The sequence below is a fragment of the Mastomys coucha genome, unplaced genomic scaffold (assembly GCF_008632895.1).
Source record: "Mastomys coucha isolate ucsf_1 unplaced genomic scaffold, UCSF_Mcou_1 pScaffold21, whole genome shotgun sequence".
NCBI classification, from domain to species: domain Eukaryota; kingdom Metazoa; phylum Chordata; class Mammalia; order Rodentia; family Muridae; genus Mastomys; species Mastomys coucha.
The window spans coordinates 16,580,310-16,602,444 of record NW_022196904.1 but is presented as its reverse complement, the minus strand read 5'-3'; the positions used below and the strand labels follow the sequence as shown (position 1 = coordinate 16,602,444).

General features: G+C 49.6%; 1 protein-coding gene across 1 annotated transcript in view; it reads right to left on the bottom strand.

Annotated features, from left to right (window-relative positions):
* Positions 1-4,422: 4,422 nt before the first annotated feature.
* Exoc3l2 (exocyst complex component 3 like 2) overlaps positions 4,423-22,135 on the bottom strand; it is a 31,765-nt gene continuing 14,052 nt past the window's right edge. Inside the window, exons 4-12 of the mRNA XM_031385563.1 lie at positions 20,294-20,405; positions 18,246-18,347; positions 18,055-18,155; positions 17,217-17,327; positions 13,987-14,122; positions 10,407-10,529; positions 9,813-9,968; positions 8,695-8,816; positions 4,423-5,923 (exon numbers count right to left, since the gene is read on the bottom strand). Coding sequence (XP_031241423.1) covers positions 5,632-5,923; positions 8,695-8,816; positions 9,813-9,968; positions 10,407-10,529; positions 13,987-14,122; positions 17,217-17,327; positions 18,055-18,155; positions 18,246-18,347; positions 20,294-20,405 — 1,255 coding nt within the window. The 3' untranslated portion in view covers positions 4,423-5,631. The remainder of the gene's footprint in view (positions 5,924-8,694; positions 8,817-9,812; positions 9,969-10,406; positions 10,530-13,986; positions 14,123-17,216; positions 17,328-18,054; positions 18,156-18,245; positions 18,348-20,293; positions 20,406-22,135) is intronic.

Genomic DNA, 22,135 nt, shown 5'->3' with positions numbered 1-22,135 from the left:
GGGGGGAGGGGGAGGGGGTGAGATGGGCTTGGCAGAGGAGGGCTGCTCAAGGGGGCAGCATGTCGAGGTGCTTGGTGGGTAAAACCACAGTCAAACCTGATGCTCAGGGTTTGATTCCTGGTACCCAGGGGTTGAAAAAAGAGCCCTCAGCCAATTCATAATGAATACACAAATGAAAAACAAAACAGAACAAAAGCCAGGCACTGAAGGTCATGCTTATGATCCCCATACTTGGAAGGTTGAGCCTGGAGGATCAGAAGTTTGAGGCCAGCCTCAGTTGAGTATGGATCACCAGAGATTCTAAATCCAAACATACCTTACAGAGCTGAAAGGTGGGCTAGCCCTCCTTCCAGCCGTGTGCTGTAGGGCACCGAGGGCAAATACCAGGGAGCGTCTTTAGGGTTCTGTGGGTTTAAACAGTGACATACCCACCCCCCTCAAGTAGGAAGTTGGGGAATACTCTAGGTCAAAACAGGAAGGCTGGGGCTGGAGAGATGGCTTAGAGATTAAGAGCACTGACTGCTCTTCTAGAGGTCCTGAGTTCAATTCCCAGCAATCACATGGTGGCTCATGACCATCTGTAATGGAGGTCTGATATATCTTCTGGTGTGTCTTTAGATAAAGGCAGTGTATTCACATACATAACAACACCCCCCCCCCAAAAAAAACAAGAAGTCTACTTCCAAAAGTGGAAAACACTTTTGGGGGGAAAAGTGTTTATTTGTTTGTTTATTTAGTGCAAATAATGTGTTTATAAAAACATAAAGAGAGAAAAGGAGGGGATATGTTCTATGGAGGGGAAGGGGGGTGCCTTGGTGGGCCCATGCTGAGGCATGCCTTCACTCTGAGGGACCATCCACACAACAGTATAGTATAGAATAGAGTTTATTCAGGGCATGGAGAGGTAGAGTCAAGGGTGTAGTAGAGGCAGAGAAAGGCAGAGAGAGAGAGAGAGAGAGAGAGAGAGAGAGAGAGAGAGAGACAGAGAGAGAGAGAGACAGAGACAGAGACAGAGACAGAGAAAGAGAGAGAGAGACAGAGAGAGAGAGAGAGAGAGAAAGAGAGAGGGAGAGAGAGAAAGAGAGAAAGGCAGAGAGAGAGAGAGAGAGACAGAGAGAGAGAGAGAAAGAGAAAGAGAGAGGGAGAGAGGGAAAGAGAGAAAGAGAGAAAGGCAGAGAGAGAGAGAGAGAGAGAGAGAAAGAGAGAAAGGCAGAGAGAGAGAGAGAGAAAGAGAGAGGGAGAGAGAGAAAGAGAGGAAGGCAGAGAGAGAGAGAGAGAAAGAGAGAAAGGCAGAGAGAGAGAGAGAGAGAAAGAGAGAGAGAGAGAGAGAAAGGCCGAGAAAGAGAGAGAGAGAGAGAGTAGAGAAGTAGAGGCCGGCCATGAGCAAAGGGAGAGAGGAGGGGACAGAGTGGGAACAAGAAGGGAAGAGCAAGAGAGGAACAAGAGAGAGAGGAGGGGCAAGCAGCCCCTTTTATAGTGGGTCAGGCCTTTCTGGCTGTTGCCAGGGAACTGTGGGGTGGAGTTTAGACAGAATACTAACAGCAAGCACACAGTGGAAGGGTTTCTAAAATTTCTTCCTTGAGGGACCTGTAAACCATGTCTACCTCCTACCAAGGTCCCAGTGACAGACTGAGGCACATTTTGCCAAAGTTCACCTGGGAACCAGAAATATTATTAGGCTTGCTTCCAGAGCAGGGCTGAGGGCTTCCGGACAGCAGCTCTGTGTAGATGGAGCCCCACCCCCTAGTCCCTTCCAGCTATATCTCCCTCTCTGAGGCCTCTCTGCAGTTTAGGACAGAATTGCATACAACTGGCTGGGAGGGGCTGGCCACTCAGGGGAGGGTCGGTCCCATTACCTTTCTTCTGCAAAGAGAGGCCAAGGGCTAACTACCCCAGCTGTGGTGTGGTGTGTCTGCCCCGCCTGGCTACAGAAGTAGTTTGGCTTGTTAGATGCTCCAATAGAAAGCAAAAAAAACCTGGTAAGGGTTATGTCCTGACTGGTGAATCCTGAGGACCAAACACAAGTGGTAAGCGGAGGCAACAAACACCTTCGCCAGACCCTGGTCTCCAGTCTTTTAACATTTACGCGTATTCCCTTTAGGGCCACTTCAGACCCCCACCGTACCTTTTGCCGGTTGGTGTTTTGCCATGATGGTGTTACATGGTGTAACAGCCATGATGTTAACCCAAGTGCTCTCCCACGGAGTCACACCCTCAGCCCCTCCCTGGGAGATCTGAGGTAAGGGTGTAGCCACGGACAACAGCCCGCTCTTCTGGTCTTCAACTCCAGAGCAGCTCAGTCTCTGGCGCAACAGCGCATCTGACCCCAGCTGTCTTTGGATCCTGGCTCCAGTTTGTTGACAGTGTAAATGATTGTGACCCGAAACCCAGTCAGATGGGAAGGCTGAGAGGTCAATGTCTTCCTTCTTCCATTTAGTTTGACAGCACTGGTTGGGCCCATCTGAGCCAAAACCCACTCTGTCCAGTTTCTTCAGTTCGCTTCTCTTGGTGTGTTATTTTCAAGGCTCACCTGAATTGCATCTGGTACTGATCTCTCTCTCTCTCAGTCTCTTTAATGATCTAATTATTTAACAGTTTTGTTGTTGTTTTTGAGACAGGGTTTCTCTGTGTAGCCCCAGCTGTCCTAGAATTCTGTGAACCAGGCAGGCCTCAAACTCAGAGGTCTACCTGCCTCTGCCTACCGAAGGCTGGGATTAAAGGCACGTGCTATCACTGTCTGGTGGTCATTTCAAAAATTTAAGTCAGATTTATTCATTTTATTTTATGTGTTTGGCCAGCAAGTACATATGTGCACCCCATTCACGCCTGGTGTCTGAAGAAGTTAGAAGGTGGTGTCAGTCCCTGGAACTGGAGTTATTGGAAGTTTTGACCCACCACGTGGGTGCTGGGCACCAAACCCAGGTCCTCTGGAAGAGCAACAAGTGCTCTTAACCACCAAGTCATCTTTCTAGACAATTTTTAAAAAATGATTTATTTTTACTTTATGTACTTTAGTATTTTGTCTGCATGTGTGAGAGAGTTGGAACTTCTAGAACAGGAGTAACAGAGCTGCCCAATGTAGGTGCCGGGAACCGAACTCTGATCCTCTGAAACACTGGCAAAGGCCCTTAGCCCTGAGCCATTTCCCAGACGGTTTTCTGTTTTGAGAAGGGGTCTAGCTTTGTAGCCCAGGGTCTACCTTTGTAGCCCAGGCCAGCTTGGAACTCATTATGCAAATCAAGTTGGCTCTCATAGTCTCCAAGTTGGATATTTAAACATGTACTGCTTTGCTCACCCCTTGCTTGTCATTTCTCTTTGCTTTGACAAATGGCACTCCTTGGCACATAAATGCACCCATTTTGTTCACCCATGTCCCAGTTACTGGACATTTAGGTGGTTTCAACCTTGACTGCAATGGTCTGGGTGCCATACAAAGCCAGGCTTAGCAGACAGTGGCTGAAGAGTTCCAGGCTAGCCAAGGCCACACACATAGCTGTCTCAAAAGGGGGAGGGGATTCATGCCCATAATTCCAGCACTTGGGAGCCTGAAGCAGGAGAGTTGAAAGTTAGACTAGCTTAGACTACATAGCATAGACCACATTCTAGCTGGGTGTGGTGGTGGCACATGCCCTTAATACCCAGTTGGGAGGCAGAGGCAGATGGATCTCTGTGACTTCTAGGCCAGTCTACTTAACAGAGAGTTCCAGGGCAACCGGAGCTACACCCTGTCTCAAAAAGATTCTTGGCTCAGGAGAGAGAGAGAGTACTTACCTGCCTAGTATACACGAAGTCCTACATGAGGAGTGTTGGCACACAACAGTAACTCAAGCACCCAAGAGGATCAAGTTCAAGTACATCCTCATTGATATAGTGAGTTCAAACACAGCCTAGGCTACCAGAGACCCCAACTGAATAAAAAAAAACATGCTTGGTCTGGGAGATAGGGGTTTGACTGTAAATATATAAGACACAGAAGCCAGGCATGGTGGTGCATGCCTTCAGTCCCAGTATTCAATAGGCAGAGGCAGCTGAATCTCTGAGTTCAAGATCAGCCTGGTCTACATAGTAAGACCTTATTCAAAAAGGGCAGTGGGACTCTACATTGCACATTTGTTATTCCATTTTATTTAGCCCGTGTGTGTAGATCAGAAGATGTTCAACACTCCATGTTTACCAACATGTGGGCCCTGGGATCAGGCTCGGTCTGTTCAGCTGAATGGTAGGTGCCTCTCCTCTGCTTGGTCCCACATACTTTTTGTGGGGTGGGGTCTTAAGATGTAGTCCAGTCTAATCTAATACTTCTGTAATTTTGCCTCAGCCCGACTGCTGGGGTCACAGCCCTGCTGTCACCAAGCTCCTGACGAAAATGCTGCTTTTAAATGACTGGGATAGCGAGTCCGAAAACGACAGAGCATAGCCAGGTCGAGATTAAATACATGTGTAATTGTGCAAGTGCCCACAAACGCAGTCAGTTGCCCTCTCCTGCTCATCAGTGACATTGAGGTGTCACTTTCAGAAGGTCAAGGAAGGGCGAGGGACATTGTCTGGGCAAAGAGAAGCATCTTCCCAGGGACAGGAAGCACAGCACAGAGACTGACACCTTCCCCTCTGCAGACGCACAGCCCAGAGGCTCAGAGTCTAGAGCCTGGAGCTGCCATGTTGTTGCCGATGTCCAGGCGTGCGTGAGGTTCCAACCCTGGCCCCTGTGCTGACCCCTGGCTGCCTCCTCTTTCTGACTTCTTAAGGAAAAAATAAAATAAAACATAACCCGGGCCAGGAAGCATCCATCACAAGCTGTCCAGCCGAGGCCGGAGGGGCAGAGGTCAGCAGGGAGGTGACCTCAAGGACTCTGTGGGGATTCGGATCCGGCCGGGCTCCGGCTTGAGAGGCTGGAAAATTTCCCAACCTGAGATTTTCCTGCATCAATCCAGGAGGGCGCCCTGGATGCTGCTAGCCCAGCCCCCCAGCTCCTTCCTCTCTGGACAACGTTTCCCCCCACTCGCTAAGCACGGGTGGGGAGGGAAGTGCCTAGGTGGCAACAGGAGACCTAGAACAACATCAGACACTGTGGATAAAATAGTGTTATCTGGCTCAGAATGGACAAGTGCCGGCCTCAGAACCACAGCTCAAGGACTCGGTATCAACAGGCCGCTGAGCAGTATCTAGTCATTTATGGCTTTCCTAGGAGTTGGACCCCAGCCCTGGTGGCCTTGGGTGTGTGCAAAAGAGAGCTTGGCCCTGGGCCCTGTTTTCCCGCCCCTGCACTTGGGACTCAGCCCTTCCTAGTGTTAAATAGAAACCTCTTTATTCTAAGTATCTACCATTCCTTAGTAGTTGGATTGGGGCCAGACCTTGAGGTGAGGGGAAAGGAGGTGGGGCTGGGATATTTCTGTAGAGCCTTCCAGAAGGCTCTCCACCATTCTGGGATATGGAGGAGGAGGGTGTGGGGAATGACCCTGGCAGCCTTGGGGAACTCTTCGCTCGTTCTGGCCTCAGTTTCCCTTCTGGAGGGGATGCTCTGGGCTGGGTGGAATATCTAAGGAGCTTTCTATCCCAGAGGTCAGTGTCTCAGGCAGGGAGTCACATGGAAGGGAGGAGGGTGTATCAGCAGCAACACGGGCACCCGGCGCCTCAGCGATCAGCTCGGGCTCTAACTGGTGATGGAGGACGAGGCCGCAGGGGCAGACAAGCCAGATTGGGCCTGGCCAGCCGGGACACTGGGAGGCGTCCCAAGAAGAGTGGGAAGCCGAGACAGAAAGATGTGCGGGGCACAGGGATGTCTGCAAAGAAGGCACGGTCCCGAGGCGGTGATAGGGCACCACCTTCAGATAGTTCCAGGTCCCGAGCCACCGCCAGGATCTCCTGACGGGCAGCTGTGTTTCGAAGACCTCTGACGTCAAGGAGGGCTGCCACATGCTTCCGCCTTTTGGGAAAGGAGAGAAAGACAAAGGTACATGAGGGTACTGGGACCCAGACAGGGACCCAGGCCATCAGTGTACCCTGCTTGAACTCTGGAACTCTTCGTCTCATTTCCTGGTGTCATCTTGTCCTGACCTCTTGCAGACATTTCCAAATTTTCCATGTAGAATTGTCCTGAACGCTCACCTCCAAGCTCAGTAATAAAAACTTTTTGTTCCCTGTCTCTAATCCTCACTAACTTAACTTTCAGTCTTCACCCTAACTGACCTCATCAGTCTCCTTTAATAGAATTTTTACAGGAATGGAGACTGAAGCAAGGATCTCATCTCACACCTAGGAGGTTCTAGACAGGGGCTCTCCCACTGAGCCACGCCCCCAGCCCCCTCACTGGGGGATTCTAGGCAGGGGCTCTACCACTGAGCCACACCTCCAACCCCTCACTGGGGGGTTCTAGGCAGGGGCTCTGCCACTGAACCTTATCTCTAGCCCCCTTTTTAAAGTTTTATTTTCAGATAGTGTGTCACTAAATTACCCAGGCTTTCCTTGAGCTTCTGATTCTCTCATCTCAGTCTCCTGAGTAGGTAGGTTTACACTCGGGAGCTGCCGCTTCCTAAATTCGATCCAGATGTGTTCACACGTGGCAGATGCCATGGCAAACCTCACCCCTTTCCTCCTAATGGCCTCAATCAGCCTGAGAGTGTCACCCCATTAAATCCTAGCCCTCTCTTTCTGCAGGTCAGGTTTGGAAGCTTCCCTACCGCTGACCTCCAAACCTCTCTGTCTTTTAATTTAGTTCACTCTAGATCATTCTTGAGCGTTCAGCCCCTAAGATACTCACTCCACTCCTAACACAGTCCACAAATGGACCTCTGAAAATTCCACGATACAATTCACTGTCTAATCATCGTTGTGCTCAAAAGCACCTCTACCCCACAAGTCCTTATCCTAAATCCCAGATACTAGAAGTTTCCCCTGCAGTACCATCTCAACTCCACAAACAAACCCCAAACCAAGGCGGGCAGGATGTCTTGGGGTGCTCGCTGCCAAGCCTGAAGGCCCAACTTCAATCCCTAGGACCTACAGGGTGGGAGGAGAGAACTGACCTCTTACAAAGTGTCCTCCGTCCTCCACATGTGCACTGTGGTGGGCATGCTCCTCCCTCCCCAAATAATAAAGAAGAATAAAGATGCAGTGGTGGCACATGCTTTTGATTCTGGCACCCGGGAAGCAGAGCCAGGAGGATTTCTGAGTTCAAGGCCAGCCTGGTCTACAAAGTGAGATCCAGGACAGCCAGGGCTGCACAGAGAAACCTTGTCTTGGAAAAAATTAAAATAAAATAAACACAGCTAGTTCTAAGAGCAGCTTAGCAAGGGACCATTCACCGGACCATTTCGCCATGCCTGAACTTAGCCTACATTTGAACTGATTCAACTTCAGAAATCCCCTCTGAGGATGCTGGGAACCCTTGGAACCCGTATACCTCCAGGGCAGAATCCTCTCCCTTGACTCCAAGCCTTCAAGCTTGGAACTTAACCCTTCTTCCACCTTGCTCCTGTGGAGTCTAGCTTCCCCTACAGCACCACAGCGCCAGGAGGCCACTCCTCCCATTGCTACTTCATTAGACCACTGTCTGTCACTCACAGGTGACAACCTCCTGTCCTGGATTTGAAATCAGGTCTGCTGGTCTGGGTTCAAATCCCAGACGGTGTCACTTGACAGTAGTAAGACAGGTAAGTTATTTTCCATTTCTAAAAACAAAAACAAAAAGCAACCAAAAAAAAAAAAAAAACCCACCACCAACAAAAAACATACTTTTACCATTTCTACACTCCTCCTGTGGTGCTGTAGATGGGACTCAGCATCTTGTGTATGCTAGGTGAGTGATCTACCAATGAGCCATCCAGCCCCTCCTTGGGGGCTCTAGGAAGGTGATGGCTGTTAGCCACATCCCTAGCTATAATTCTTTTTTTTTTTTTTTTTTTTTTTTTTTTTTTTTTTTTTGAGACAGGGTTTCTCTGTGTAGTCCTAGCTGTCCTGGAACTCACTCTGTAGACCAGGCTGGCCTCGAACTCAGAAATCTGCCTGCACCACTGCTTGGCATTCCTAGCAATCATTAAGTTTTATCAAAGTCTCTCTCTCTCTCTCTCTCTCTCTCTCTCTCTCTCTCTCTCTCTCTCTCTCTCTCTCTCTCTCTTTCTCTCTCTCTGCTGTCTATGTGTCGATGTAGCCCTGGCTGTCCTGGAACTCAGAGATCCACCTTACCCCTGCCTCCAGAGTGCTGGGATTAAAGGCATGTGCCACCACACCCTGGACTGCAGCTCTTACTGTCAAACTGTCCTAGATAACGATGGAGGAGTAATTCCCACAACCAGCTCGCAATTAGAGTATTACCATCCCCGGGCAGCAGCAAGGAAGGTCTGGTCAAAAGGAAGTGGCCCACCTAGATTTGGACGTGCCCGCTGCTGTCCCTCGAGTGTGCGCCCACATGCCCGTGTGTGTGTCCCCCGTGTCCCCGGCGGTTCCCTGCAGGGCCAGCCCTTCCTGCCGCCGGGCGGCCTGCGCCCCCCTTGCCCCAGGTTTCCTGTGACCGCTTGTTTGTTTGTGAGCCCTCGTGGCGGTGGCGGCGGCAGCAGAGAGAGGGAAATCGCATTAAGAATGCCCTGGTCCCAGCAGGAAACAGCCGTCAGACACGCTCTCCGCCGCCACCCTGCCTTGGCGCGGGCCAGGAAACGCTGGGACGGATGCCAAGTAGACCCGGGGCTGGTTGCACCTCACCTGATGTCTGGGTAGTCCCGCACCAGCACCCCGACCTCCACCTGGATGCTCGGAGTGTCCTCCAACTGCAGGATCTCGGCCAAGCGTGGCACCACCTGGTCCAGCCAATAAGCCTGGGACTCCTGTGGGAACAAGGGCTTTAGGGTCACCCAAGGCAAGCCCCTTCTCCCCAGTACCCTTTCCACGCTGAGCCTTGCGCCTGCCTGGCTCTTTAGTCTTCCGCATGGATAAGAGGGCTCAGAAGGCAGACTGCTTACATGACGATACCCTTATATAATCTGTCCCCGAGTTTTTACAGATAATCCTAGATTGGGTAGAGGAATTTTTTTTTTTTTTTTTTTTTTGGTTTTTCGAGACAGGGTTTCTCTGTATAGCCCTGGCTGTCCTGGAACTCACTCTGTAGACCAGGCTGGCCTCGAACTCAGAAATCCTCCTGCCTCTGCCTCCCAAGTGCTGGGATTAAAGGCGTGCGCCACCAACGCCCGGCTGATTCAGAAGATTTTTGTCTGTCTGTCTGTCTGTTTTTGAGACAACGTCTCAACTGCATAGCTCTGACTGGCCTGGACCTCAATATGTAGACCAGGTTGGCCTCAAAATCATGACCCTCCGGTCTCATTTCATTCTTCCCAGCGCTGTGATTACAGGATTACTTTATCTGGAATTTTTTAGAGATGGCCCAGAGATTAAGAGCACTGACTGCTCTTCCAGAGGTCCTGAGTTCAATTCCCAGCAACCACATGGTGGCTCACAGCCATCTGTGATGAGATCTGACGCCCTCTTCTGGTGTGTGTGAAGACATATAACTTAGTGTACTCATAAACATAAAATAAATTCTTTAAAAAAAAAAAAAAAACTTTGGCTGGGCAAAGTGGTTGCACACCTTCAGTCCCAGCACTCAGGAGGCAAAAAGAGGCAGATTTCTGTGAGTTTAAGGAAAATTTGGTCTACATAGCAAATTCCAGGACAGCCAGGAGTGCATAAGGTGACCATCTCAAAAACAAAACAAGACTTGTTTTAAATGTATGGGTGCTCTCTCTGTGTGAATGAATGCCCCCCCACCCCGCTCTCACCTGGCCCCCTCCCCAGGTTTGCACAGCCCAGCCCAGCCTGGCACTCACCAGCCGCCGAAACAACCTCTGCAGCTGCGCCGCATCCTCGCGGAGCCTCCCGGCCACGCGGCTGCGGGTCCTCGCAGAGCGACAGCGCAGGCGCCCGCGGAGCAGTGGCCGCACGTACTCCACCAGAGCCCGCCGGTGCAGCTCAGCCACCAGAACCTGGAGACGGTGGGAGACCGGGACACGTTCTAGATCGCTGCCACACAGTAGCTCTCGGGTGGGGAGGGGCAGGGGATCCCAGATTCACGCTCTGCCCACACAGGCGGGACACTCCTGACACACATGGGAACCCTGCCCTCCTCACGGAGTGCCAGGCTCCTTTAAAGACAGACTCTATGGAACCATTCATACAACCAGACCCTTAATCAGATCCGATATGCCACTATCCCTAAGGTGAACCACACACCAGGCTTTCCCAAAGTCTTCCTTACAGAGGCCCAACCTGTCCCTGCACCCCAGTTTCCAGGGGCATGCCTCCTTCTGCAGGCCCCAGGTGAGGAGCCACCCATGTGTTTCCAGAAAACCGACTCCCCACTTGGTAGGGTCTCCCCAGAACAAGAGCGCTCTGGGCATCTCTGTCCCCTCCCATCAGCGCACCTGGTACGGTTCGTCCTGCATTCTGCGCAGGGCCAGGGCCTGGGCGCCGAGCGTGCCCACGATGCCATCCAGAGCTTCGGAACTGCTCAGCCACTTCCTGCGCATCAGCTTGTTGAAGTGAGGCTAGTAGGACAGTGCAAAAGGGAGTGTTTCAGTCTCCTCCCTCCACCCTCCCACACTTCTCTTAGGAAAATCTCCCCCCCTACCCCACCCCTTTTGATGCAGGCAGTACAGGCTGGCCTTGAACTCTTGATCTCCTTGCCTCCATCTCCCAAATCCTGGGATTACAGGTGTGTGCCACTGCTGGGCTGGGGACACTTTATATAAACTCTTCCCAAGGGAAAACAAAGGCTTTGTGGTGGTTGAGAACCTAGCTCCCCGAACTGCTGGTGTTTACAGGCTGTCGGGGCACAGTGTCAAAAATGGCTTCCTGGAGCGGGAAATGCACAGTTCAGGATTTAGGCTATCAGACAGGCGATGGGAGAGGCGAGCCAGGAGCCCTTAAAGGTGTGGAGTTCCAATAGTCATGAGCTTGTGAGAATTGGGTCAGAGATCAATGTGTCCAGAGAGACCATTAGCATCATTGTCCCAGGGATCGGTGCAAAATGAAAACTAGAGATCCATAGCTGGGTGGTGGCACACCCCTTTAATCCTGGCACTCGCAAAGGGATGGTGCCTTTTTATCCCAGTACTCAGGAGGCAGAAGCAGGCACGATCTCTGTGAGTTCAAGGCCAGCCTGGTCTACATAAAGAGTCTCAGACATAGTGAAACCCTATTTATAGACAACAAAAACTGGGAGTCCTCCTTCAAAAACTATTAGGACTTTCAGAACTTTGTTTATTGTCTTCATCATCATCATCATCATCATCATCATCATCATCATCATCATCATCATCGTTTTGGTTTTCTCTATGTAACCCTGGCTGTTCCAAAGTCTGTCTGTAGACCAGGTTGGCCTCAAATTCAGAGATCCACCTGCATCTGCTTCCCAAGTGTTGAGATTAAAGGTGTATACTAACACACCCTCCTTTATTATCATCATTATTAATTCAATCTCTCCATCACTGAGTTGAAGTGGCAACTTTCAGTTTGTTTGCAAAGTCAGTTACATCAAATGATGTTTTCCTGGGATACACAGGTGAAAGGATGTCTTGCTAAGCAGACAGATGAAAGAATGTTTTCCTATAGTGGACATGCAAAAGGACCTGTGATAAAGGAGTATAAATATGGCCCCACAGACAGTGGGAGACGAGCCCTGAGCCTTGGTTTGCTTTGCTCTGCCTCGTTATTTTTCACTAACAACACACATGGATTGGTTCACCTTACGTAGTGTTGAGCTCAACTTGTGGTAATGCAGCCATTGAGAGAAACTTCTCATGAAGTTCCTGAGGCAGCTTGCTGTTTCCATGACCTCCCCCTGGATCAGCTGGTGAGCCTGGCAGCTTCTTCAGGATTGAACTACGTACAACTGCTGGTCCGTGCATGGTGTCTGCCTAGAGAACTGGACTGTAGCTGCTGGTTTGTATTTGGTGTTTGCTACGGGACTGAACTGCTGACAAAGAAAATCAAGCTCACACCCAAAGAACTTTTGCTGAACAGGTCCAGTTCCCCATGTCCTAACAACTTTTCTTTTACACTACCTCTGCTGGGTGGTGGGTTAGAGGAGAGGTGGAACCCTTATTAAAAGTAGGTTGCAGCCAGGCGGTGGTGGCACACACCTTTAATCCCAGCACTTGGGAGGCAGAGGCAGGTAGATTTCTGAGTTCGAGGCCAGCCTGGTCTACAGAGTGAGTTCCAGGACAGTCAGGGCTACACAGAGAAACCCTGTCTCGAAAAACTAAAAAAAAAAAAAAGGTTGTATGCCTACACTGAGTGATAACCTAACCCTTAAATTTCGGAGTGTCAGGTACCTCAGGCTAACTCCCAAGGCCTACGCAGCAGAGGATAATCTGGAGTTTCTGATGCTCCTGCTTCTACCTCCTGAAGGCTAGGACCATAGGCAGACGCCACCATGACCAGTTTCCTTGTATTTATTTTGAGATAGGGTCCCATTGTGCAGCCCAGGCTAGTTTCCATCTTGGGATTCTCCTACCCCAGCTTCTCAGGCCTCCAGAGTGTGACAATGAAGACTTAGGCCTCACCTTGCCTTTAATACATATATTCTGGGCAGCTGTGTGACCCCAAAGTCCAGACTGTTGTATAATAGAGATTGGAGGGATGAGGTTGGCTCAAGGGGCAGGACTGGAGCAAACAAGACCTACCGGAGTGTGAGGGGGCAAGGCCTCCCCTTGGCAACACAGGGGACCCATAAGTAGGGGAGGGAGAGGGCCAGGTTCCCACCCTGCCTGGCATACACCAGCATTTGTGCATGCACACACAGTCTCCTGTATTTTGCGCACAACTGTGCAAGTGTACAGGCTAAGTAGTCATGTCTACCTTGACTGACTCCATGTGTCTCCCTTTCTGCTGTGCCCCCTCAGTGACCAAGTGCCAGGATTATCTCCTAACCTTGCTCCTTCCCTTCCTCTCTTGCCTATCAGCGTTCTCAGACCTTCTGTGTCTCTAATTTCATATCTCAAAACATGCACTGAGTGAAGGCGAAGGCGAAGGACCTCTCTAAAAACAAAGACTTGTATCTGGAAGCCTGATACTGGGAAGGCCAGCCTGGACTACATGTTGAGTTCCAGGCTAGCTGGGGGCTACAAAGAGAGACCCTGTCCCAACTACCCACACACATCAAAAAAAGGAGTCAAAGGTTGGGCAGTGGTGGCGCACGCCTTTAATCCCAGCACTTGGGAGGCAGAGGCAGGCAGATTTCTGAGGCCAGCCTGGTCTACAGAGTGAGTTCCAAGACAGCCAGAGCTATACAGAGAAACCCTGTCTCGAAAAACAAAAACAAACAAACAAACAAAAGATTGAGTTAAAGATTGGAAAGAAGTGAGGAAGAGGAGCCACAGGGCTATGAGGTAAGGAGGAGGCACCCGCGCAGAGGGAATCCAAGGCCTGGGACCCAGGGGCGGGGATGTGATCAGGAGCAGATGTTCCTGTGCATGTGGCATGAGGCTTGGAGATGGGAGGATATGAGGTCTCAGAACAGCTGATCAGGCTGCCTGGGGGCCATAGCAGAGCCTCTGGCTTTTTCTACCAGGGAGCTGGGAGCCTAGGCTGACTTCTCAGTGGGGATGGGGTACGTAGGGTCTGTTCATACCACCGGCTGAATGGCTCCCTCCCTGCTGCCCACACAGGTTCTTACCCATCCTGTTACATCACCCCCTCCTGGTAATTAAGGAGGCCCTAGGGTGTAGGGTCATGAATTTGTGGGACCTCAGAAGGCAACACATACACAAGCCATCTCATGCTGGCGGCTCTCAGCACATCCCACTTAGCCACGCCCTCCCACCTCTTCCTTCCTATTCCCCACTTTTCTCCCCTCAAATCGTTCCAACAAGGCCACCATCCCCTGCCCTCCTTGTTTCCCCGAACACTGAGTCATGGGTTAGAAGGAACTGGGGGGTGGTGGTGGATGGTGATGCCAACCTATCCTGGCACAGCCCCATCCCAGGCCCCCGCCTCACTCACCTGTAGTTCCTGGAACAACAATTCAGCAAGGACACGATGGCAGAGTCGGGTCACACGGTCCAGAGCGACGGCTGAAGCTTCCCGGGCCGGTTCACTTTCAGGGGGCCCCACCCTGGCCAGGCGCTCAGCCAGAGACCTTATAAGGACCAACAGGCTCAGAGTCAAGGCATTCTAAAACCTGAACACCCATGCTGGGACCAGCTGGGCCTGGGGTATCAGATTTGTGATCCCAGTTACAGAAGAAGCTGAGGCAGAGGGATGCGAAGTTCAAGGTCAGCCTGGGCTACAGGGTGACTCAAGACTTGCTTGAACAGGGATGGAGAGATGGCTCAGTGCTTAAGAGGACCCGGATTTGGTTCCCAGCACCCACGTGGCAGATCACAAGCATCCGTAACTCCAGTTCCATGGAATCCCACATCTTCTTCTGACCACCGAAAGGACTGTGCTCACATGCACATGTGTGAACACATACTCATACACGCATACACATGCACATGCACACATGTACACATGCGCATACAGACATGCATACACACATTTACACACACACTTATGTACATACACACATGCACATACAGATATGCATACACACATTTACACACACACACTCATGCACATGCACACATGTGCATACAGACACGCACACACATGCAAATACACACACAGGCATACACACACAAGGACTAAAATAAATCTTTTTCTGAAAGACAGAAAGGGTAAAACTCTTGCCTAACCTGCTACAGCTTGGATTGGATTGCTATCAGTGGGAAAAAACAAACAAACAAACAAACAAACAAACAAACAAACAGAAAAGAAGCAAGATATATATATGTGCACACACACAGGAAATATTTAATTATATACACTGTGAAGAGAATTCTCATTTCTTGTGAGAGAACCCTAAGAAACAAAGACAAGAGTCTTGTGACCAGTTTCTTAAAAACAAACAAACAAACACACAAACAAACGCCCCACAGAGCTGCCCCTGCATTACGCTTTCTTGCCTCTCCCAGATGCAGTGGATTGAAGTGAACTAGCTATTAATATTCTTTTCTGCTGGGCAGTGGTGGCGCACGCCTTTAATCCTAGCACTTGGGAGGCAGAGGCAGGCAGATTTCTGAGTTTGAGGCCAGCCTGGTCTACAGAGTGAGTTCCAGGACAGCCACGGCTACACAGAGAAACCCTGTCTCGAAAAGCCAACAAACAAAACAACAACAACAAAACAAAAACAAAAAACAAAAAAAAATTCTTTTCTATGCATTTGTGGAAAAACTTTGACCGCATGTGTGGCTTGTCCGCCAAATGGAGTCTGTCCTTGTGATTGGACACTTTATTCAAGTGACCCCTTTTAGCTCCTAGAATATAAATTGCCTGGAACTCTGAACAAAGATGGCTACTACAGGAGACTTTACTTCACTTCACTGATCGCCAGGTTGTCCCAGGGCAAACTGTATCCAGATAGTTCTTCACTGAAACAGTTTCTCTGTGTATCCCTGGCTGGTCGGAACTCACTCTGTAGATCTACCAGCCTCTGCTTCCTGAGCACTGGGATTAAAGTTGTATGCCACCACAACCAGCTATACTTATTTTTTTTAGTGCATTGGTACATGTACATATCTGTCAGAATATATTCAGGTAATATTAACAATATTGATTTCTTCCAAATGGGCCAGAATGGGTAAAGATGTTTCTCACTGCCTGCCTGTTCACCACCACCATCACCACCACCACCATCATCTATAGGGGTATGACTGCCATAGCGCATGTGTGAAGGTCAGAGGACGTCCTGAGAAAGTCAGTTTTCTCCTTCCACCACACAGATCCCAGGGACAGAACTCTGAATTATCAGGTTTGGCTGCAAGTGATTTTCTCCACTGAGAATCCATCTCATTGACCTGAATCTTCAGTTTTATAAAAGCCATTTAAGGGGTGCAGCTCAGTGGTAGTGTGTACTGAGTAAAAGGGATCTGGGTTCTGGGCTTCATCCCAGGTGTGATAATAAATAAACAATGTCTGTAGGTGGCACTCACCTCGAGGCAGAGGCAGGCCAATCAGAAATTTAAGGTTGTTTTCAGGGACACATGAGACCCTGTACTAAACCCAATCAATAAGTGAGTAATTTAAAATTATATGTTGCTGGGCATTGGGTCATATCTGTTTCGTCAGAGCACTTGGGAGGTGGAGAAGGGTAGATCTCTGTGAGTTCAAGGCCAGCCTGGTCTATGTAGTAAATTCCAGGACAGTCAGAGCTTATAAAGAGACTCTGTCTCAAAATTAAATACAAAGCTGGTCAGTGGTGGTGCACACCTTTAATCCCCAGCATCTTGGGAGGCAGAGGCAGGTGGATTTCTTAGTTCGAGGCCAGCCTGGTCTATAGAGTGAGTTCCAGGACAGCCAGAGCTACACAGAGAAACCCTGCTTGAAAAAAAAAACAAAAAACAAAACAAAACAAAAAATCCAGAAATTAAATGCAAGTTAAAGTTAAATTTAAAGCACGTTAATAGAAAAGAAAGGTGATATGTATGTGTGTGTGTGTATATATATACACACACATATATATATACAATATATATACTATATGTAAAACGTAACATTTATACAATATATACACTGTGTGTGTGTTCCTTTGTATGTTTCTTTGCATGCATATGTGGGGGCCAGAGGTGATCATCAGGTGTCTTCTTCTATTACTTAAAAAAATTTTTTTATATGTATGGGTGTTTTGCCTGCCTGTATATCCATGTCCACCTTTGTGTCATGTACCTTTGGAGGCCAGAGAGAGTGTTAGATTCCTTGGATCTGGAAGCCTGGGTATGTGGATACTAGGAATCGAACCTTGGAAAAACAGCTGAGCCATCTCTCCAGCCCCAATCTTATCATTTGAGACAAGAGTTTCTGAACTCTGCACTGACATTATGGATGTGTGTCCCTGTGTCCGGCTTTTACAATGGCTGCCGGGGATCCACACTCAGGCCTTCATGAGCAATATTGTCATCATTCTTTGAGCATAGCTGCTACATCTCTCCAATTCTAATGCATCCATATTCTCCTTAAACAGAGGAGCACCACAGCCTGGGCACAATCGTGGGTTTTCCCAAGGTCCCCCAGATACCACGCCTCTAAGGGTCTACCCATGCTCCCTCTCAAGCCCAAGGACACCCACCCAGGAACCTCCCCCAGTTCAGCTGTCACCCAAGACTTCCACACACTGTCCCCATGGATGTTCTCACCTCAGGGGGGGCCCGCAGTTGACCATCGAGATAGTCCTGCTGATGAAGGTGTCAGAGGGCAGCTCTCGGATCCCTGGGTTCTCATGAAATCGCTCCACTCGTTGCTGGAAGCTGTCAGGAGAGAGGGCAATGGGTACAGATGGTACATCCTGCTGCTCCGGGTCCCATGCCGGCACCCAGCCTATCAATTAAGGCAGATCCTGCTCCCCAGCGTCTCTGACCCTCCTATTCTTATTTCCAATCACCCACCCCAAGTGCTGGACATTGAACCCAAGATTCTTATGTGTTAGGTAACCCATCTAGGACTGAGCCATTTCTTGAGCCCCAGCATCATATATATACCTATATACATATATGTATGTATGTATATATATATATATATATACACATATATATGCGTGATATGTGTGTGTGCGTGAGTATGTACGTTCGTGCATGTGTGTGAGTGTGTGTGTGTGTGTGTGTGTGTGTGTGTGTGTGTGTGAGACAGGTACTTTACCACTGAGCCATGCCCACAGCCCCTCACTGGGGGATTCTATGCAAATGCTCGAGTGCTGAGCTACACCTCCAAGATTATTGCTGCCTTTCTGTTGTTTCTTCTTCTTAATGATTCATTTCATTTTAATTATGCATACGAATGTGTCTCTGTGCCTGAGGAAGACTATAGACATTGGATCTCCCTGGAACTGGAGTCACAGGTTGTTTCGACCTACCTCACAGTGGGTACTGGGATTAGACTCTCTCCTCTCAGTCCTCTCTTCTACTGAGCTCTCTTGCTGCCATTTATCCTGAACGGCTCGGTGGGAACCCGTCGGACCCTCTCCCCACTGCCCCTCACCTCTGCAGGAACTCTGCCAGCCCTCCCAGGCAGCAGTAGGCCATTCTCTCCACGAACTCCTGACTGATGTGTGGTGCTCGCTCTGTGTGCTCTTCTAGCAGCTGTGTGGACCAGGAGGGGGAAAGGAGACAGGTTGTGGGCTGCCTTCCTCCCCTCTCAGGGGCTGGGCGAGCCTACCTTTGTCCTCCTACCTCACAAACATCCTGGGCCAGGTTGCTGGGTCGGTAGTCCATGCTGCCCCACTGTTCCTCATCTTCCTGCAACACTCGAAGAAGGGCTGCTCGGGTCTGAGCCTGCAACAAGGGGATAGACCAGCAGAAGTCAGGCACAGCCTGGGACCTTGCTCTCTCCTTCTACCATCCTCACCTCAATGCCTCACTGTGAAGTTCTGGGTTCAACCCACAAACTCCTAGGCCAAAGCAGTGCTTAGGAAAAGCAGCTGACCAGAACCTCCCAGCCTCCTCTTTCCCTGCCTGGGGTCGAGGAAGGCTGAGTAAAACCCCGTGGTTGGTTTTTGGAGTTCTTCCTTCCTTCCTTCCTTCCTTCCTTCCTTCCTTCCTTCCTTTCTTTCTTTCTTTCTTTAGATTAATTTATTTCTGAGAGTACCCTGTCACTATCTTCAGACACAACAAAGAGAACATCAGATCCCATTACAGATGGTTGTGAGCCACCATGTGGTTGCTGGGAATTGAACTCAGGTCCTCTGGAAGAGCAGTCAGTGCTCTTAACCACTGAGCCATCTATCCAGCCCCTCTTTCTTTCTTTCTTTCTTTCTTTCTTAAAATTTTTAAAATTTATTTATTTATTTAATGTTTATGAGTACACTGTAGCTGTCAGACACACCAGAAGAGGGCATCAGATCCCATTACAGATGGTTATGAGCCATCTTGTGGTTGCTGGGAATTGAACTCAAGACCTTCGGAAGAGTAGCCAGTGCTCTTAGCCACTGAGCCATCTCTCTAGCACCTGGAGTTTCTTTCTTTTTCTTTTCTTTTTTTTTGGGGGGGGAGGGTGAGTGGGGGATGTATAAGCTAGGCAGTGGTGGCACATGCTTTTAATCCCAGCACTTGGGACACAGAGGTATACATATTTCTGAGTTTGAAGCTAGCCTGGTCTACAGAGTGAGTTCCAGGACAGCCAGGGCTACACAGAAACACCCTGTCTCAATAACAACAAAAAACCAAAGGCTAAAAGGCTAAAGGGCTAGGTAGCTCAGTGTAGAGCCCCTGCCTAGAACTCCCAGTGCGGGGTGGGGGTGGGAGGTGGCGCAGGGGCATGGCTCAGTAGTAGAGCCCCTGCCTAGAATTCCCCAGTGTGCGGCTGGGGCCGTTGCTCTATAGTAGAACTCTTGCGAAAGGCCCTTTTCATCCCAGTAATATGTGGGGGGACAAAAAAGAACTGCAAAAGTTTGTGTGTCCGATTCCCTGGTCCAGCAGAGTGTCTTCAACCCGACGAGTGACAGTAATGTGATGTGATTCCAACAGACCCACCATTAACAACTTGGTCCTACCATTAACTACTTGGTTTTTTTTATTTTTGTCTTTTTTTGAAATAGAATCCCACTGTGTAGCCCTGGCTGGTCTGGAACTCCCTAAGTAGACCAGGCTGGCCTGAACTCATTTCTGCTTCCCCGGGGGCTAGGATTAAAGGTGTGCCAGCAGTCTTGGCCATTTGTTGCTTTCTCTTCTCAGATGTGTGAGCACATTATGCAGATGCTGGGCTCCTGTGAGCATCGGGCCTTGTTGGGAGATGCTGGGCCTGGGTTTCTCTTGCTACAAGGATTGAAATGTCTGAACTTAATAAATTTCTTTGTGTCAGTTGTGGGCTATGCTGGAGAGGCGCCATGGAATGTAGAAACAGCAGGCATGGTGGTGTGGGCAGTGATCTCAATACTGAGGAGGCTGAGACGAGAGGATAAGGAGTTCAAGGCCAGCCAGACTCTGAGTCAAAAGAAAAAAAAGTTAAGAATAAAGAGAAAAAGAAATAGAAAGATGGGGAGGAAAGGGAGAAGGGAGAAAAAGAGATAAAAGAAGTGGGAGGGAAAAAGGAGGGGAGGGAGGGAGGACAGATGGAAGGAAGGTCCGCTATGGATCTGTTTCCCAATGGCCATTAGACAGACCTCAGGTCACCATAGGAAAAGGGAAACAGCAAGAGGGCGAGGGGTGGCCTTCCAAGCCCATTGTGACCTCCCTCTATCTACAGAGCCCCTCCCCGTCCCAAGTGGCCACGTTGGAGGTACCTTCACATCTGTGACACATTCATCTTCCAGACCCCGCAGTGTGCCGGCAGACAGGAGGGGCCCCAGCTCCCGGTTCTCCAAGGCAACCACATCTACCAGGCCCAGGATCTCCCTGGGATGGGAAGTAAGAGACAGAGAGGTCTGTGAGAGGTGGGGCTGGGCCCTGGGCCCCTCCACATGTCCCACCGCCACAGTGTTGGCGACCCTGGGCCACTCCCTTCCTCTCTCGGGCCAGCCTTCCTCATCTCTCAGAGGAAGTGTTTAGATTTATGTTTCCCTTGGCTCCAGCACTCTGAGTCAGATCCCCTGATGGATGGTGTCCGGGCAAGACGTAGCTGTCAAGTTGAGGCTTGACAAGCTGACAGGGGAAGTCTTGCCCAAGATCAGCTTCTCCAGGAGGAGGTTCCCTTCCCCCACTGTCTCACCTGGCTGTTGATGAGGGTGGGGATAGAGAGGGGGGGTGGGGGGGCAGGGGGGGGTTTCCCAACCCAGGTTCACACTCGCCCCTTTCAGGCAAGCTGAGCAACATCATCATCACCCGCTTCACACCTCCCTATCACACACCCTCAGAAGACTTCTCCTTGAGGGATCTGCCTGCTCAGAAATGCCATCTTCCTCTGATTCTTAGCCCAGGCCTTATCGCTTCCAAGGGTTTTCCGGACCCATATCCTGCCTCTACCTGTCATGGATAATCTGAGACTTCACTGACAAGAATTCTAATGGCTACCAGCTTTTCCTTCCTGTTCTTTTCATGACAGCGCTCCGATCTTTTAATCTTTTTAAGGGACTGTGTAGCCCATGCTGGCCTAGATTTCACTACACAGCCCAGGGTCACTTTGAACTTATGATTCTCCTGCTTCTGCGAGATTACACATGTGTGTGACTATGCTGGGTTCCAGGGACCTCATTTTGTCAGAGCTCTTCATTCTCTGATGTTTGATTTGGACGTGGCTAACTTCTTCCTTCCCAGGGAGGGTAGAAAGCATAGCCCCATGGAGTTATCGTATCATCATATCATACTCTCCAATCCCCCCACAAGGATGATCCAAGCGAAGATTCAGAGGCTTAAAAGATACGAGACTCTAGAGCTGGGAGAAAGGGTCCATGGTGCTGTAACAGAACTCAACAGTGCAGGGCAGTCAGTCAACATTGATGAAGCCCAGTGATGCGAGGGGAGTGCAGTAGTCCAGGGCTCCTCAGCACTGCTATGCTTGGCTGAAAGAGCTGTAAATCTGCTATTTACTGCCCTTGCAGAGGACCCCTGTTCAGTTCCCAGCACCCACACTGGGCAACTCACAGTTGCCTGCCAGGCCAGCTTCACAGGGTCCAACCTCCCACTTCTGGCTGCCACTGGTGCACACACACACAGAGACAGAGAAATAAAGAGAAAAGAAATATCTTTAAAAAAAAATCTGTCTAGCCAAGTGTGGTGGCTCATACCTTTGATCCCGGCACTCAGGAAGCAGAGGCAGGCGGATCTCTGTGAGCTTGAGACCTGTCTGGTCTACAGACTGAGATCCAGGATAGCCAGGGCTACACAGAGAAACCTTGTCTCAAAAAACAAAACAGAACAAAACAAAAATCTACCTAACAGGTTGGTCTCTCTAGATACTTGGAAGGCTGAAAGGAGAAAATCGGAAGTTCAAGGCTTGCCTGACATACAGAGTTCAAATCCAACCTGGACTACAGATTAAGGTTCTGTCTTACATAAATAAATAAATAAATAAATAAACAAACAAATAAATAGGTTGAAGTTGTAGCTCAGTACAGACTGCTTGTTTACTATGTAAGAACATGAAAGGCCAGAATTTAATTCCCAGAATTAAGAGAGAAACACACAGA